Source organism: Rhinatrema bivittatum, chromosome 10 (genome assembly GCF_901001135.1).
Source record: "Rhinatrema bivittatum chromosome 10, aRhiBiv1.1, whole genome shotgun sequence".
NCBI classification, from domain to species: Eukaryota; Metazoa; Chordata; class Amphibia; order Gymnophiona; family Rhinatrematidae; genus Rhinatrema; species Rhinatrema bivittatum.
Window position 1 is genome coordinate 72,063,107 of NC_042624.1, and position 19,714 is coordinate 72,082,820.

At 40.9% G+C, this 19,714-nt stretch overlaps 1 protein-coding gene across 3 annotated transcripts in view; it reads right to left on the minus strand.

Moving 5' to 3' along the window:
• RC3H1 (ring finger and CCCH-type domains 1) overlaps window positions 1-19,714 on the minus strand; it is a 256,670-nt gene that overhangs the window by 57,269 nt on the left and 179,687 nt on the right. For all 3 annotated transcript variants that reach the window (XM_029617716.1, XM_029617715.1, XM_029617714.1), the window contains exons 10-13: window positions 14,523-14,804; window positions 9,857-10,062; window positions 8,105-8,493; window positions 6,905-7,063 (exon numbers count right to left, since the gene is read on the minus strand). In XM_029617716.1, coding sequence (XP_029473576.1) covers window positions 6,905-7,063; window positions 8,105-8,493; window positions 9,857-10,062; window positions 14,523-14,804 — 1,036 coding nt within the window. The remainder of the gene's footprint in view (window positions 1-6,904; window positions 7,064-8,104; window positions 8,494-9,856; window positions 10,063-14,522; window positions 14,805-19,714) is intronic.

The following is a 19,714-nucleotide window of genomic DNA, read 5'->3' on the forward strand; positions in this document are numbered from 1 at the left end:
GAGCGCTGAAACCTGTACCCGCAAGGAATTGAAAGACAAACCTTTGGAGAGACCATTCTGCAGGAAGGAGAGAACCTGGGACAACGAAGCCTTACATGCCGGAACTCCGGACTCAGCGCACATAGTCTCAAACACTCTCCATATCCTTTCACAGGTTCTTTTTGGGATTCTCTACTTCCTATTTGGCCTTTAAGACACTGGAAGTTTATCCGAATTGTAAGGTACCGGAGGTATCTGATCTCTCTCTCTCTCTCTCTATAGATATATATATATATATCAGATACCTCCGGTACCTTACAATTCGGATGAACTTCCAGTGTCTTAAAGGCCAAATAGGAAGTAGACAATCCCAAAAAGAAATATATATATATATATATATATACATATATACTCCCAATCACATATATATATATACATATATACTCCCAATCACAAAAAACCTGTCAACTCTCCAGTTGAGACACAATCGGTATGTACAGGGAACTGTATGTTTTAATAGGAGACTATAGTTGACTCAAGGCCTGCATAATTATTACAACTAAGGATTGCACAGATATTGGTCTTACTGCTACGTGATGGTAGTATGTGCTAACCATACTGAGGTGTACTCTCGCAGAGCTAGCTTTGGGTCCAGAATCTGAAATATACCGAAGGTATTCAAGCAGTTTTTATGTGGGACAAGAAAAAGGATTTAGCTCCTTGGCCTCATAGAAGATTCCATTTGGAATTATAATCACAGTGCAAGGGTGCTCAAACCAGTCTTGGTTTCCCTCCCTCCCACCCTAGCTGGGTTTTCAGGATATTCCTAATGAATATGAATGAGAAATAGTTGCCTACATAGGAGGTAGTGCATGCAAAATAAACCTTATACATATTCATTAGAGATATCCTGAAAAAAAAACTAGCTTCCTCCACCCCCAAGGATCAGTTTGAGCACCCCTGTTCTAGTAGATTCCTTTCTAGAAATTGGAAGTACTTCAGACAACGAATCAGAGAGATCGCTGGAAGGGAGGCATAACCCAGCTGTCTGGACTGATCCGGGTACGTAAAGGGAAGTATTATTTTACTCTCAACATCCAAGATGAATGGGAATGGAAAGGAGCAACATCGCTTGGTTGTGCATTTTCAGAGTTGGAAAAGGATTGCATCAGATTGTTTTCCTGATGGAAAAATCTGATCAGAAACCAAATCTTTCTCTACCAAGATAGATCTATAAGAATCAGTCTCTTGGTCCCTTTTCAATTTTACTAAGAGTTTTGCAACCAGAGGTATCAGAGTGTGTATATTGAGGTACTCCTCTCCAAATGATGGGAGAAGGCATCTAATGCTCATCTGCTCTCTCACCAACTTCTGAAGCAAAATGCAGATACCTTCTTGTTTGGAACTGTGGTGAACAGATCTTAGTAGTTTAACTCAGGAACTACGGTATATGAGGGTCCAACTGGCAACTCAGCCTGTCTACCAGTGTTTTCTGACCTGCCAGATAAATGGCTTCGATTCACTTCACATGAGATAATCCAGCTCGAGTCTGCCAGCTTCTGGCAGGTGAGGTCCTGTTCTTTCTTTCTTCTTATAGTCAGAAAATTGTTACCTGTTGATCTAGATCAGATTGGCAATCTGATTTCTGAAAATCTTTACAGTGTAGCAAATTACCTATTATATCAGAAGATTGATGTACAGCTTTTTTCTCCAGGCAGGGCCAGGGACCTTAGGCATGGAGTCCATTTAGATGAGTTTTCTTGTCATGCAGTTGGTATAATTGAATGTGACAAAATCTGGAAGAGCATGCCCTTGATCAGATTAGAATGGAAGAGCCATCAAGACAAGAGTCTGAACTTCTCCAGTACACTGATGTATACCTGTAGTTCTTAAGTGGTTTTATTCAGGGTCCACTGGGCAGGTCACATATACAGATTTGCTATGGGGATCAAATGGATTGCTTTCATTAAGATCTAATTCTCAACATGTCCAGGTTAATATCTGCTGACTCTGCTTTACTTCCTCCACCATGGACACTAAGTCCAAGAAACTTGATAAGAAGATCCATTTACTAAACTGTGTCTAGCAAAGTCCCAATTGAGGTGTCAGTCTCAGATTGGACTGGGGGTAGTTAATAATGAAACTTAGCAACTCTAGCAACTGACTGTTGTTGTATATGGATTTGTGTGTGCCCGAAAAGTGCCCTTAATCAGTCAATCAACCCATGAAGGGAAACAGATGAACCCTAAATTTGTGCAAAAGTGCCATGCACCATCAATTTTCCAAAATCTAGTTTAGAAAATTCATATAATATTTCGAAACTGGATTTTTAGAAATTTGATGATGAATCCTAGAGTTTAGAGGGTACTCATTGTAGAAAGCTTCTTGAGGATTATGGCTGGAAATAAGGCAATCATCTAAATATGGAGAAACAAATACATTCTTCTTCAGATGAGCAGCAACGACAGCAAGACATTTTGTAAACACCCTGGGTGCTGCAGAGATGCTGAAAGGGAAAATGTAATGATCATTAGCTATGGAGAAACAAAGAAATCTCTGTGAATTGGGATGTATGTGAAGGCATCCGTGAGGTCTAATGGGGTTAGCTAGTCAATCACTGATTTCTAATTGAGGTAGGATTGCCCCTGTGAGTTCATTCTTAACATTTTTTTCTTTGGGTGTTTGTTGAGAACCTCTCAGGTTCAAGATAGGTCAGAGACCACATGCTTTCTTTGGAATGAGGAAATATTTGCAGTAAAATCATATGTTCTTTTGTAGCACTGGGACAGTTTCCACCACATATACAGTGAAAAAGGCTGTCAGCTTTTGCCGGAAGAGTTGGAGCTGTTCTACATTTACAGAGCAATTATTTGGTGGATTGTTTGGGGAGAGGACTTGAAATTCAATTGGTATCCCTGCTATATGATCCTTAATATCCAACGGTCTGCGGTTATCAAAGACCATAATGGGCTGACGTGTTAAAATCTTCCTCCGACTGGAAGATAATTTTAATCTAACTGGGAAGCCTTTTTGATATTGCAGTCAAAAAGTAGAATTAAATTTTAATTGTATATTTTGGAGCGGTTTGGATTATGCTCTTTCCCTAGCACTCATCCTGCTCCTATTGTTGCTGCTGTTGTGTGCGAGATCATTGAAAGAAGCTAGCTTTGTATCACCTTTACTCCTTAGAGATAGCTGTTCCACTGTAGGTGCTTGCAAGATAAGGAGAGTAAAGCAGTCATCTTTAACAAGGGCTCTTTCTTTCACTTTATCTCCAAAAAGTTTATTCCCTGTGCATAGAGCATAAGTAAGTTTTTCATCAACTCTTCATGAAGGCCCAAAGCCAACAGCCAGCTAGTCTTCTGACCCCAATGACAACTGTAGACGTTCTGGAGGAAGTATTGCATAGATATATGTTATATTAGTTACACTGTAAAGCACTGTTGCTGACCCCATGTTGCCTGTAAACCGATCTGATGTTCAACAACGAAGGTCGGTATAGAAAAACCTTAAATAAATAAATAGATCAAACGCTAACCAAATTAGATGTTTTCCACATTCTTCTATTTCTTGCAGCACAGCAGCAAAACAATATATGGTGTCTAAAGGAAACTTCTGGAGAATATTATACATTTATTGTACCATATACAGTTGACAGGCAGCTACTCTAGATGTTAACAGTTGATTGGAAACTTTTTTTTGCCACTGTATCCAGTAATTTTGTCTTTTTCCATGAGGGATACTAGAATGTATTTTGGACCTCTATGCACTATTATATATTCATGGAGAGTTGTTCTTTGATGACCAGCACAAGGTTGAACTTTGTATTTGAGATCCAACTTTCTTGCTACTGGTAATGTACATAAGGGTGTTTGCCACTTTTTGGTTTCAAGTTCTTGTAGTACTCTATGACTTAGAACAGCCACTACTTGTTTTGGGCCTTAAATACATTTTAGTATACCAAATCTATTTTCTTTTGGTCCTACCTTCTTCTGCAAACTAAAAGGACTTTTTCTGCCATCTTTTGGACAAAAACAGGAAATGAAATATCCTCTGGTAGAGATGTACTTTGAGAAGCTGCAGAAAGGGGGTCTGATGGAAGGTCAATGGACTCATTAAAATGGTATAAGAGAAATGAATGATGATTGTAATCCTTCTTTAGAGTCAGACAAGACTATTGGTGATTCTTCTGAGGTTGTCCTATCTTTAGACAAAGGTGAAACTTGAGACATAATTGGTAACTAGACTGCAAGTTTATTTTTTTGTTTTGTTTTTTAACCTGGCTTGATACGGTGGAAAAGTGGATAGTGTTTCAGATTTTGGAGCCATGGGCTCCAAAATGGGAGACATTAGCTCTAATTGTGATAGAGGAGGTGGAGAATCTAATATATTGGTAAAATGGTTTTTGAAAAAGTCAAGGTATAGCAAATGTTGCTTACCTGTAACAGGTGTTCTCACAGGACAGCAGGATGTTAGTCCTCACATATGGGTGACATCACAGAATGGAGCCCAATCACGGAACACTTTTGTCAAGGTTTCTAGAACTTTGACTGGCACCTATTGGGCATGCCTGCTGGCTGCAAGTTTAGTGCCATGCTGTGATGAGGTGGATTTATTGCAATGTGCGTATACGCATCTTGGAGCTCAAGAGAGCAGAGCCAGTCTCTTCTTTGCAGAAGAGGAAGGAGGGAACCCAAGGTTACCATCTTGAACTTTTCTCGTTGGAGGTACTTGTTGAGAGCACGTAGGTCCAGAATTGGATGAACGCCTCCCGATTTTTTGGGGATTAGAAAGTACCAGGAATAGAATCCTAGGCCTTGTTAAGAGTAAGTACTGGTTCTATTGCTCTGGACTGGAGGAGGAGGGAGACCTCCTGCTCCAAGAGTAGTGAGTGGTCAGATGTTCTCCATGCCGGTAGAGGTGGGGAGTCCGGTGGAATGGAAAGAAAGTTCAGGCGATAGCCTTGAGAGATTATGGTAAGGACCCACTGGTCTGAGGTGATTGTGTGCCACCTGTTGTTGAAATGGCACAATCAACCTCCCACTGGTATCTGAGGCAGTGGAAACTGGCTGCTGCTCTCTATGCAGGAGTCAAAAACCAGAAGCAAGGCCCGGCTGAGGAGCTGCTTGCGGCTTTTGTTTATGAGGTTGACGAGACTGGGCCTTTTGGAAAGGTCTTGTGGAACGAATCCTAGACTGCGATGGATAGGACTTCTTTGGACGGAAGAATGACTTTTTGGTATCCTTCCAAAAGGATGTTTGGAGGAATACTCAGAAGGCATCAGAGAGAGCTGGCGAAGGGTCTCATGATGGTCCTTGAGTTCCGCCACCGTCCGCTGAATCTGTTCCCCAAACAGATTGTCTCCTATGCAGGGCAGATCAGATAATCTGTCTTGTACTTCAGGGCGCAAGTCCGAAGACTTAAGCCAGGCCCATCTTCTTGCCGAAATAGTAGTTGCAGCAGTCAAAAAAGCAAACAGAATGTTGGGAATTATTAGAAAGGGAATGGTGAATAAAACGGAAAATGTCATAATGCCTCTCTATCACTCAATGGTGAGACCGCACCTTGAATACTGTGTACAATTCTGGTCGCCGCATCTCAAAAAAAAGATATAATTGCGATGGAGAAGGTACAGAGAAGGGCTACCAAAATGAAAAGGGGAATGGAACAGCTCCCCTATGAGGAAAGACTAAAGAGGTTAGGACTTTTCAGCTTGGAGAAGAGACGACTGAGGGGGGATATGATAGAGATGTTTAAAATTATGAGATGTCTAGAACGGGTAGATGTGAATCGGTTATTTACTCTTTTGGATAGTAGAAAGACTAGGGGGCACTCCATGAAGTTAGCGTGGGGCACATTTAAAACTAATCGGAGAAAGTTCTTTTTTACTCAACGTACAATTAAACTCTGGAATTTGTTGCCAGAGGATGTGGTTAGTGCAGTTAGTATAGCTGTGTTTAAAAAAGGATTGGATAAGTTCTTGGAGGAGAAGTCCATTACCTGCTATTAAGTTCACTTAGAGAATAGCCACTGCCATTAGCAATGGTAACATGGAATAGACTTAGTTTTTGGGTACTTGCCAGGTTCTTATGGCCTGGATTGGCCACTGTTGGAAACAGGATGCTGGGCTTGATGGACCCTTGGTCTGACCCAGTATGGCATTTTCTTATGTTCTTATGTTTACCCAGCATGAGAAAATTCTGATTTAGACAATGATCCCTCAAACTGGTGATTGTTTCCTCTTCAATGACCCAGATGGTTGAGAAGATCTAAAAAATTCTGTGGGTGTATAATTTCTGGATCTTCTGGCCCTGGGAGATATTCAGGCACAGGCAGGATCATCATATGATGATTCAAAGCAGTGAACACAGCAGTCATGCTGATCCCATAAAGTCATCTTGCAGGAACAGTGGTGACATCTTTTGAAGCCTGGTTTGCTGTACACTGTGATGGAGAGTTGAGGCAAAGTTGAATTCAATGTTAGAGAAATTAAAGTAACAAAAATTATTTTTTGAAGACTCACTAAAGAAAAATATGAATAGCTACTTCAATAATGAGAAAAAGAAGAAAAAATGTGAGTATAAAAAATTCTGAAGAACAGGTTAAGGAGAGAAAGCAAAACTGCATCCTCTCATAAGAATAAAAAAAAAAAAAAAAAGGACTGAGGGAACACCACGCATGCTGAAAAATCTCAGGTTTTCTGAGCTGAGAGAGCCTCTCCATCTTGGTGTAGTCAGTTGATGTCAGCCATTTGTGTGGTTAATTACTCTCTCATCCACAGAAAAATCCTGCTCCTTCTCCCAGCTTCCACACATCCCTTTATCTAAAGTTCAGGCTCCAGGGAGATCAAATATCTCTCTCCCCCCTATCATGGAGAACCTTAACTGCAGCTGGAACCAAAGGCAATTCTGTGAGTCATACTTACTTCCTCCGAATGGAAAGGATGTGGTAATGTTGGTGATGGTGCAAAGGGTGGTGGGGAGATGACTTTTCTTTCCTCTAGCTGGGCCATGATCTCCTTCCGCCGACGATGAAGATCATCTAGGCTGGGATGGGGCTGTGGTGGGAGGCGACCATAAGGCTCCTGTAATTGAACAGCATAATTTCCTTTATCTGAGTATGGCTATCTATAAACAGCTCATTTTAATTTAAAGCTATTTTCCTTATCATGGACTGCTAGTTTTCACTGCACAGAATATCTAGTAATTGTCCTCCCTGTAGTTTATGGAATGTTTCTAGATTACAGAACAATGGGAAGCTCGAGCAACCAGTTATTCAGTTACAAACTATACAAAAGAAAACACACAAAAAAGCTCAAGTCCGCTACATCAGTGTAACCACAAACAGCTGCAAAGTCGGCAGTACTATGTTCAGATTTCTTTTTCTCAATTTAAAGTGTATTTTGTCAGAGCTGTTTGGGTACAAAGATAGCTTATTTGGTGAAAAAAAACATGAAGCACTTTCCAAAGATTTTAAGTTATTGAAAAGGGAACATGATATATTTTGTTGGTATTTATCAACCACATTTATTACAGATTACTACCACCATAAGGCATAAAATTTAAAAGGGAAAAAAAGTGTCATTTTTATGAATGTTAATTTACTGTCATAGCAGCTAGCAAGATACAGAACCCCACTACCATGCTAAAGTCAGCAATACATGAATAAAAATAATACAGTAAGCATAAACACAATAGTCAGAACCCTTTCTAACAGGAGGAACATTACATACACCAGCTCAGAAAAATTGGGAAAAAATAAATAAAGCTTCATGCTCTTCTGAAATCCAAAGAGTTCAAACTGTTGGATGCTTATCTGCACATGTGACATGATTACTGGGATGGCAATGTCTCCAAGAATCACCTTAGCCCTGATGGTACCCTAAGGTGGTGAAGGGGGTAAGAAGATAGGAAAAGGGTCCCTCCTTTGACAATTCAAAGAGCTGGGAATGAGGGCGAGTCCATTTCCCTCGGTACATCCCCCTGGGAGCTCAAGACGTAATACACACTGGTGGCATACCCCTAAGGATGATCCTGAACATCTCTCATATAATTTGTCTCACATTAGTACATTTTCTACGCATCTCCTGTAAAGCAGTTAAGAATAGTTTATATACAAGACATACTCTGTGGTAAGAAGGTCTGATCTGCCCAGGATGAGGTCCCATAGGATAGTATCCCTCAACTTGCTGGTAGCGGTCTCTGGATTCAGGTATATAAGGAGATACTGCCACCGGTGGGATGTCAATGGGCACAGGACTTGCCCTGACCATTTCTTCTCGCTGGTACGATTGAGCAGGCGGATACACACGCCTGTTGTCATAGTGTGGTGCGTACATTGGCTGGCCCATGGGAGGATACTGCTGTGGCTGAGTGCCGTACTGGGAGCTCACCACACGATCTTGAAGGTATGGTGAGTAATGGTCTAAATAAGGGGGTCCCGGCTCTGGAGCTGATGGTGGTGGTCGAACAAGACGAGACACACTCTGTGAGGACTGAGGGGGGTAGTAGACATCTGAAAATGAGCAAAAATAGAAAGAAAGAAAGAAGATCAGAGTCTTGTAGGTGCTGTTCCTCCAGCACCATAAGATTATGTTTAGTAGCTGCAGACTGTTTTCTTGACACCAAAACTATGCTACTTTACAAAACCAAAGCAGAGATGGAAGAAGATCTAACCAGTAAGCCTGACATTCTAAACAGAAGGAGAAGAAAGTCTTCAGCATTACTAGTGGTCATCTTATCTACCTACTAACACACTACTCATCATACACACAGACCAACTGATGAAAAAATCCCGTGCACTAAAAGTCACTGTGTCTCACACTCACCAAATCCTAAAGAGAGGATTTTGTATTATAAAGTATGCATTTTCATTTACCACTGAAATCTGAATATTTTTCCCCTGTTTATTGAGTTTTAACAGTTGCAATTAAGAATATATATATATACTTGATTAGGGAAAAAAAAATCTGAATTTCTGATTTATTAAGGTGTGCAATTTGTTTTCATCAAATGTGAAATGAGAAAAAAAGTCTTACTAGACTTCTATCACCACAAACAAAACAAACTATGCAAGAGATACTGGTCCAGTGATAAAATATTTCATGCTTGAACCTTTGACACAACTTAAGAACACAGAGGTCCATATTAAGCAGCATAACTAGCAGACAATTTATCCAGCTAAAATTAGCCGGAAAAATTGTCATGGACATTCAGTGAAGCGCTGTTGATTAGGACTGTTTTCAGCGGAGTGCCCAATTAGCCAAATAAACATATCCAGCTTACTTTAGGGCAGCTCTCTAGCATGATCAGACTTAGCTGATTAAATTATCCGGCTAACTTAATTCCACCCTGGAAAGCGTTCAACTTATCCATTTCACTTGTATTCTGCTAAACAGTTAGCTGGATAAATCAGAGGTTGTTAGAGTGGTTGGAAATTGAAAACCTGAGGTTTGTCTGGCTAAGACCCAAACTTAGCAAGACAAACCATCTGAACAATCTTTTCCAACTCTGAACCAACTAAATATTTTATTAAACAGAAGCAGAGCTATATCTGCAATTATCTAAAGGGAGGAGGGTGACACCCAAGATCAATCTCTCACAGTGCTTTCAATTTCTGAGGAACAACCAAAAAACAGTACAAATCTAAGGTCATCATTGGTTGAGCAACAAGGATAAAAGCTAACATGGGGAACTCAATCAGCATTGTCATCAGGGAGAGTAGCACGGAGAGCTGGGAACAGACCTAAAATAACTAAATGTTTGCTATAGCTTAGCACTTTGATTTATATAAAACTCTACCTCACTTCTGGAACCAAAACAGGGGAGATTAATGTCAGAGAGGAGTCAAGAAAAGAAGAAGAGATGAACTACTTTACTTGGCGGATAGGTAGTTGGCTCGGCTCCTCGAGGGTCCTGGTAGAACACATCTGCCTGCTGAGGAGGGTACAGCTGAGAGCCCCGAGGTACCATTTGGAGTGGTTTATTGACTGATATTGGGGGCAAGTCTGTTGGTACTCGAGGGGGCACAGGGTGAGGGTTCATTGGTAAGGTGGATATAGAATTCTTGGGAACAGACTCCAGCCTAAAGGAAGCAAGCAAGAAATGGTGAGTGATGGTTTTACCCTCTGACCTGTCAATTTACACAAAGCAAATATTCAAAACATCTAACACTATAAGGATCCCAAGTGCTTTTCCACAGAAAGTGGAGGACAAACAAATCTATTTATGATCTAAAGATGTACACCCTGGCTTGCAGATAACGTAATCTGATAAAAGTTTCTATTCACTAAGTGGTGCCTTGAATCTGGTACTTTTATCCTATTTTCCTGAGCACTAGACATATACAAGAACTGCATAAAATGTTTTGACCTTTAGTTTATAAAAAATTAAGCAGCAGTGAAGCTAAAATGACAAGCACTCTGCACCTTCAAAAGGAGAAGAACTATCGGGCCGATACAGTAAGGTGCGGTAGAAAGATGTGTATTAGTGCCCGGCGCACCCGCGTTTGCCGCATGCACAGTTCGAATCACCTACTGCTCAATACTGTATTTAAATGGCATGCAAATGCAAGCCGCGTCCATGAAACACAATCCATTTTACTGTATAGGCGCTATACAGCGCCTATACAGTATCCTGGGTGCGCTGGTACCTGTCATTTCAAATGACGTTTGAAATGACAGGTACCAGGAAGTGGATGGTTCTCCTACAGATCCTGCTGCCTTGAGCACCCGGCGCCAGCAAGCCCCAGCAGCCGGCAATCGGAGGCAGGAAGCGCAAAGCAGCACCCTCCTTTGGATGGACAAGAGACGAAATTTCACAGTCCCAAACCACACCAACCCAATCCAAGCCCCAGCAGAGAGAGACGAAATTCCAGTCCCAAACCAACCCACAAAAAAAAAATGCTTCTCCCACTTAGCCACCCAATCCCAAACCAACCCAATCCGCTGCCTTGAGCGCCCATATTGGACCTACAGGCGTGCACGTATTCACCTTCGCCGGCAGGGCTGCTGAAGCCGCTCTCTCTCTATGCCCTTCTACTGCTGCTGTTGGGGGCTTGCGTGGCCGTGGTCAGGGCAGGTGAGCGGGGGCTGGGGGGAAGTTTGGGACCGTGAACTTTCGTCTCTCTCTGCTGGGGCTTGGATTGGGTTGGTTTGGTTTGGGACTGGGCGGCTAAGTGCGAGAAGCATTTTTTTTTTGTGGATTGGGTTGGTTTGGGACCTGGCGGCTAAGTGCGAGAAGCATTTTTTTTTTGTGGATTGGGTTGGTTTGGGACTGGGCGGCTAAGTTCACCACACTAACGCCAGTGTCAGGGTAGGCGGTAAATTAGTAGGTTAAAGACGCGGCAAGATAGCAGGTTAAAAAGGCGATAGTTGGGGCGCACTTTACTGTATGGGAGGGAATAGCTAATCGGATTGTTTACATACATATACATGCCGCGGGCAGAAAGGGAAACGCGTCGAGTTAAAGAAGCGGTAAGGATCGGTAAAAACAGATAGTGAATCGCGGGTTACACTTACGCGGCCAAATTGTGAGTACACAGCGGGGTAACAGCGGCCGCGCTTTACTGTATCGGCCTGATTGTTTTTTTACATTAAAATAGATTTAATTTCTGTGGTTTTGGCATTGGCATGTCTCTATAGAAATCTTGTTCTCCCCTCCGAGCAGAAACTATCAGGGATCCACACTCTCCCACAGCTTCATAAAGGAGGGTTAAAGGGAAGCCATTTTTTTTAGGTAGAAGATATGTACTACATTTTTGCATTTTATTCTCCATTTTAACTCTGCAAAGTTTTGAGAGACTGAAGGAGAACTACCAGTTTATCTAATCATGCATCACAGTACCTTTAGGTTCAGGGAAATAGTCTGACAAACAAAAAGCTTGATGACTGAATTTTAAGGTATTTTATAAGTCTCAAAACAAATCTGCAAGAGCTTATGTTTTATTTTAAAATTGCTCCTAGCAGCATAGAATACTTTAATGTTTACTTGGAGGTGGTACCAGCTATGATTTAATAACATACTAAACATTCAGTAGTTTTTCCTCCTAGCTAACTGAGTACCACTTCTAGCTAAACAAAGCATGACAGGCCTTGGCTAGATCAAAGTTGAATTCTGAAAGCCCCATGGTAAGGATCATCATATAGCACTGGCAGTCTATGAGCACCATAGCAGCAACCTCACAATAGCAGCTTACTATTTCAAAGGAGAAGCCAAGACCCAGGTAACAAGCATCAGCAGGATCACAGTTTGAGAGAGGAATTTTATCATTGAATTGAAATAAACAAATTGGGGGGGGGGGGGGGGGGAGGGGAGAGATTTTTCCCATCAGATGAGATGGGCAGGGGAGAGGCACTATCTCTGCTGTGAAAAAAGAATGCTGAAGGATCCAGTCCATGACTTAATACTGATATGGCTTTAAACCTCTGGTAGCCAATCACAGAGTTTGTAGTCTTCCTATTTATTCATTTGTTCGAACTTAACCACTATGCAAGGCCCCAAGTAGTGTACAGAACATACAAGTTTACATAATATATAATAGCAACATGGTAATAAAACAGTAAGATACAAACCCAAACAAAAAAAAAGCAGACATTAATTAATCCAGAAATAATTACATAAAAACACACAACCAAAACAAATCTAAAATAATTTAAGGCCAAATCAATAAGCAATTACGGTCAGGATAAGGTCAAACCAACAAATCAGGATTACATTAACCAGCCAGAATAAAAAGCTCTACTGACAAATCTTACCGACTGTTTGAAAAAGCTACATCACAAAGCCATGTCAGTTTCTGAAATGATACTCATTGATGCTCCTAAGATCATCCAGAATAGATTTCTATAAGTAAGGTCCAATATACAAAAGTCCTTTTGCGTGTCTCAACTAGCCTAACTATGGACAGAGAAGGAATTTTCAACAGTGTTCTTTGTGAGGAGCGTAAGGATCTCGCTGGCCCATAATGATGTAAACCATTTTTAAGATATTTAGGAGCCAACCCATGAACTTTAAAAACTAAAGAATTTTGAAATTAATTTGGAAAATTTTGTAATATAAAAGTTCACCTTAGTACAGATATGAATACAGGATTACTAGGGATGAACAAAATTGTTTCACATTTTGAATTGTTAGGAGTATAAGAAAAACAGTAGTACAATGAAATCTAATTTCCAGTGGAAAGCAGACTACATAATAGTTTTCACAGATCACTTTTCATAAATCATGCCATTTGTTACACTTTCTAGACATATACAACAATGTTCTGCTAGAGTCCATACCTTGAAAAGCACTCTCTCTACGTAATAGTCTAAGACAACTAGGTATCAATGGACTGCTAAATATTACAAGCAGCTCTGAAATCAACCAAAAGTTGGATAAAAGAACTTTCACAAGTCTACAATGGAAAAAGATTATCTACCCTAGGACAGACTACATAAATATCAGGCCGATTCAGTAAAAATGCGGGAGAGCGGATGAACGCCCGCTCTCCCGGCACATGCACCGGCCACTCGCCGGTGCATGTGCCGGGTGCATGCAAATGAGGTGGTGCGGTAGAATTGGGCAAAAGGAGGCGCTAGGGACACTAGCGCGTCCATAGCACCTCCTTTTAGCCCAGAGCGGTGGCTGTCAGCGGGTTTGCCAGCTGACGCTCAATTTTGCTGGCGTCGGTTCTCGAGCCCGCTGACAGCGTCTGGTTTTCGGCCCGACAGCCGCGGGCCAAATTCAAAAATTTTTTTTTTTAATTTTTTTTTTTACTCTTCGGGACCTCAGACTTAATATCGCCATGATATTAAGTCGGAGGGTGCACAGAAAAGCAGTTTTTACTGCTTTTCTGTGCACTTTCCCGGTGCCGGAAGAAATTAGCGCCTACCTTTGGGTTGGCGCTAATTTCTGAAAGTAAAATGTGCGGCTTGGCTGCACATTTTACTTTCTGTATCCCACGCGCATACCTAATAGGGCCATCAACATGCATTTGCATGTTGAGGGCGCTATTAGGTGCTGCGGGTTAGACGCGCGTTTTCCTCCCCTTACTGAATAAGGGGTAAGGGAAAACGCGCGTCCAAGAGCAGGCTAACAGTGAGCTCCGTCGGAGCGCACTGTACTGTATCGGCCTGTATATTTACAAACCTTTCTGGTCAAAACCAAATATTAGAGACCAACAACTTTCAACCAAAATTCTTCTTGAAAATACTATTAAAAAAACAAAAAAAAAAACCCCCAAATGAAATGATATTGGAACCTAAAGAGTTAAAAACATTGTCTGGAAAATATTTCACCACTGCAATATAGATTCTATTAACAGTGGATATAGTGGGATGATAAAACTCCCAAACTGGAAAACATGAGGAAATGCTATAGGCAATTTTTGAGATATGCAGGCTTAATGTATTTTTTCTCTTATTTTCTTTAAAATTTCCTTTAGATCCTCTTCCCTGTTTCATAACCATACAGTTATTAACTAGCAAATGCAGATTCTGTGGATGCCTACTTGTCACACACACAAATGTAAAAACAAGGAATTAAGGTTAGAAAACTTCATACAAGTCAGGAGGAGAGCCAGGGGCACTGCTGCTCAGGTGGTCAATCTTCCCAGGCTTCAGAGTAGGGTCATAGCCAGAGTCAGTCCCCCGAGGAATCAGCTGAGTCACGACATTTCCCGTGGGTACAATGCCGTTCGGCAGACCTGAGGGTTTTCGGCTGGGCATATCTACTGGTCCTTCGTCTGAGAGGATGGGACCTGTAGTTAGGCCCACATCATTTAGTTGACTCAAAGAGGCACTCAGGGGTCGTCTGGGAACGAGACGTTTGTTCATTTTACGGAATCTGTACAAATGTGAACAGGAAATCAAGTTTTATATCAGAGGCGGAGAAGGGTTTTTATATAAAGGTTCAGCCAGCATGCACTCAGTTTACAATTCCATTCCTGTGGCAGAGTGAGCAGTTTCCAAAAGCTTTTCTTCTTTTGCCACTTTCCCATTATATTAAGAGAAGTTTGTAAGCGTGCTGTTCTCTTACTTTTAATCGGATACCTGCGTTAGGTGTGCCCTGAAACAGCCGAAGAATAAATGCCCCTAGAACGAGTGGAGCTATTATTTTTTCTTCTTTTAAAGGCGGCATGGGCCATAGAAAAAGGTACATACACTATTATTCTGTCTCAAAAAATGATCAAAACAAAATGGTTTTGAACAAAGAAAGTAAGGTGAACCAGGAATAAATTCAACAGAATTAATAACCCTTGATAGGATTTTAATATGACTTGTCTGCACATTGATTCACAATAAGTGTGTGTATATAATATGTATGTGTGTATATATATGATAGGATATATCTATATCTATATAGATATATCCTATCTCTATATTTATTTATTTATTATTTGAAATTTTTTATATACCGACAACCGTTTGCACATCGCATCGGTTTACAGATAACTTAACTATAAATATTACTAATCACCTCACATAGTTCTCAATCACTTATGGAAACATTCACAAAATATATACTTTAGCTAAATCACTTACATTATCACCAATATACAAAAACAAAGTAATACCACATTACATTCACTCACTCATACACACCACACACTAAAACTGCAAAATAAATCTACATTTCTATTAAAGCCTATCAAGAGACAAGCAGTACAGAAATATCACACTGTATGTAAACATATTCCACTGTGTATTAAGATATAGAACATTCATGAATAGCATTTAGAGTGTATTCCCAGAATTACAACTTATCTTTTTTCACTGATGGCATCAATATTTATATAATCCCAGAAGAGTACCGAATCAGTCTCACTTGATCTTTACTTGACCTTATAATCCACATTGAAAATGCATCTGATGATGTTTTGCCATTGATCCATAAACACCACACCACTGGCACTTCGTGCTTGCAGTCTAAAATCATTTGTCAAAGTTCTTCCAGCAAGTTTATATGAAATTTTACCAGTGTTTATAAAATGTGCTCCACTACTGCAAGCTCACATTAGTAGACCCTTTGAAAGGCCTTCATTTTGCCTTGTTACAGGCTTCCTCAGGTGGAGTTTGCCATTTCTTAACACCCATCATAGAAAAGCAAACATGATGTATCACCACCCCAACCTGGCGCAGTCTACCCTGTATCGCTACTCGAACTTGTTTCCTCAATTAAAAATTTGGGTGTTTCTATTACAAATTAATCAAGTCTGTAGTCACTTGCTTATCTTTACATGTACACTATCATTAAAATCATTCTCAAATCTGTCCTATACCATTCATTTAACCACCCTTATCCCTCGTTAGATCTGCATATTTAACCTATTAAACACCTTTACATAAACCACATCTTTTATATTCTCTCATTGCTTTTTTTTTTCTCTTTAATATTTTGTTTCCCTGTATTTCCTTATCCAGTGAATCAGTCAACATCTGATTCACTGATTCATTTTGCAGCTTACTGCAAAATGAGAGCTCTACCGCCCATGGGACACCAGAGGAAACGTGCTCATTTATACCTACAAACTTTAAAAAAAAAACAAAAACAATTTTAACATAATAGTAGAAAGCCTCCCATTCAATACCCATCTAAAAAATTAAGCCTGTTCCTTATGGCGCAAACATAATGAAATATTTCCTCCCCTTTTCATGGGAATCTCTTAGATTACAAAAACTTTAGTTGTTCAATATGTTATGTTTATTTTGTATCCAATGTTGGACTAATGGCGATTTCATTTTTTGTGTTCTTATACAGCTCTTATGTTGTATAATAAGAATTTTAATAGACCTCTTCGTATGTTCAATATAGAATTTTTGACACAGGAATAATACAGTGTATACAATTTATGTGGTCTCACATGTAAAGCAACCATGGAGTGTATGTTTAAGCGGTAAGAAAGTGTAGGAACAGGTCTCTCAGCCATGCTTGATAGAAATTAAACAGGTACATAGGGCCTAGGACTGATTCAAAACCCAGGGATATTAAACTTTGTCTACGTAGTTTTCCTCTGAAATCCCTAATTTATGATACTACTCTGAGCCAGCAGGAGTGGCCGTGGGAGGATTTTGAAATCTCTATTTTTCAAGATCTGGCTCCCACGACAATACGTAAACGCTTCGAGCTTAAAGAGGCAACAAAAGCCCTACGAGGCGCTCACACCAGATATCGGTGGACCTTTCCATTTGGTCTTCTCTTTAAGCACCAAAGGGTATCATACCGGGTAAAATCGTTATCTGAAGCGGCTGAAGCCTTTAAAAAAGCAGGGCTGCCCGCTGAGTTCACCATCTCTTCTCAGCCCCCCCCCTTGCCTAAGCGAGATCTCTATACAATATGGCAAAGAGTGAACAACGGGAGAAGGAGGCTGTGTCGTCAATCTGAGGATGGGCATTCCCGGCTTTCAGACCAGGGATGAACTGAGTTTTCATATCTTGCAGGTACTATTCTTTAAGTATTGCAGTGGTTAAATATGGTATGACAAACACCATGTTTGATTTGGGTTACTACTTGAAATTTGCATTAATGTTGGATTACAATTGCTGGGTTAATTGGCTCTCGTTTTAAAGGCGGGGGGGTGGGGGGGGGAACGGGACTGGGAGGCATAGATCCTGGTCTTGGGTCTGTTCTTGTTGGGGGCAGCATCCCCCACTTGGGGAAGGATCTGCTGTGGTGAGGAAGCAGATCGCAGGAGTTCCCAGATTCAGACAGGGGAACTGTACCAGGCAAACTTGCAGTTAACTATTTTAAATTTTGATTCGTGGCTATAGAATTTTGCTTGTAATAAGTGGGGCTCATCTTACAGGTGTTTTGATACCAATGTCAGGCTACACGTGATTTCTTGTTTATCCTTAAATGTGAAGGGTCTTAATTCTTACCGTAAACGCCAGCTTCTGTATCAGGAGTTACAAGCTCACAAAACTACAATAGCTTTTATCCAGGAAACCCACCTGAGGACCAGATATGAAAGGCTACTTTTGCTTAAAGACTACCCCTACCAATATTTTGCAGCTAGCACTGTGGGGTCTAAATGTACAGGAATGGCTATCTTAATATCTGTCAACTGCGTCCATGAAGTGATCTTTAAGTATGCTGATCCATCTGGATATTTACTGTTGCTCACTATTTGGGTGGGATCGGAAGTCCTGACCTTGATTAATATTTATCTTCCTAATGCCCAACAGCAACTATTCCTCCAAGATATGGAGACTGCTCTGTCCCAACATGCTGACGGACTCCTACTTGTAGGAGGGGACTTTAATCTTATCTTAAAGCCCACCCTAGATAATTCAGGACCACAATCCAGGCAATTAGGAGAGCCTAGGAAAAAACTGCTAGCATTAATGCTCTCTTGGGGGTCTAGCTGATATTTGGCGCCAGAGACATCCATTGTCCAGACAATATACCTTCTTTTCACACGTACACAACACTTACTCCCGGATAGATTTCTTTTTGGCTGACAAACTTTTACAAAATAAGGTGTGTAACACTGAGATAGAACCTTTATCCTGGACAGACCATGCTCCCATTTGGTTGGAAATAGCACTGGAAGACACAGGGGGGGGTGGGGGGGTGGGGGAGGAATGAGATATTGGTGCTTAAATGAAAGCCTGCTGGAGGACCCTAGTTTTGTGGAACGCATGACACGGCTGATATCGGAGTTTTTTAAACTTCACACCACTACTCAAACTACCCCAACTATTAAGTGGGAATGTTCCAAGGCTTATGGTTAGGGGCCATTTCATATCGCAAGCTACCCACATTAAGAAACTGAGAGATGAAAAGAAACAGCAGCTTCAATCAGAGCACACAATTTTGACCCAGCGCCATATGCTTCATTAAGATCCGGGAATATATAAACAACTGAGCAACATTAATCGTGAAATTCAAGAGCTCAGTCACGCCCAAATTGCACACCAACTTAACATACTTAAACAGCACTATTTCGAGGGGGGAAATAAAGCGGGGTGGCTTCTAGCCAGACGCTTGAAATCTGTCCAATTACAGAACGCTATTGCTAAAATTAAAAATGTTTCTGGAACTATGCAGACTCAATCCACAGATATATGTCAAAGTTTTACCAAATTCTATACTGCGCTATACAGTGATAGCAATGAGGTAACCCCGCCTGAAATAGATCAGTACCTATCCTCTGTGACTTTACCAGTACTCACTGAGGAGCAACAATGGATGTTGGACAGCCCCATTACGACATTGGAAATACTCCAGGCTATTAAAAAGCTAAAGGGAGGTAAGGCACCAGGGTTGGACGGCTTGTCCTCTAAATATTATAAACAATTCTCCCACATTTTGGTCACCCCACTGATGGAGGTTTTTAATTATCTCCGTGAAGGGGGTAGCCTAGGGCCACATTCAAATACAGCGGGGATCACCGTCATTGCCAAGCCTGGAAAAGACCCTATGTTGTGAGGTTCCTATCGTCTGATCTCACTCATTAACTTGGATCTTAAGATCATGGCGAGCATCCTGGCAGAACGACTTAACCATCTATTACCGATACTGGTACATCACGACCAAGCGGGGTTCATTCCGGGTAGGGCCGCTTCAGATAATGTCAGATGTATTACAGATTTAATCTGGTGGGTGAATCGGAAATCCATCCCCAGTGTTTTATTATCACTTGACGCCGAAAAGGCATTTGATATGGTACACTGGCCGTTTCTTTTTCACACTCTCCATCACATGGGTTTTGGTCCACATTTCTTAAACTGGGCACATAAGCTCTATGAAACCCC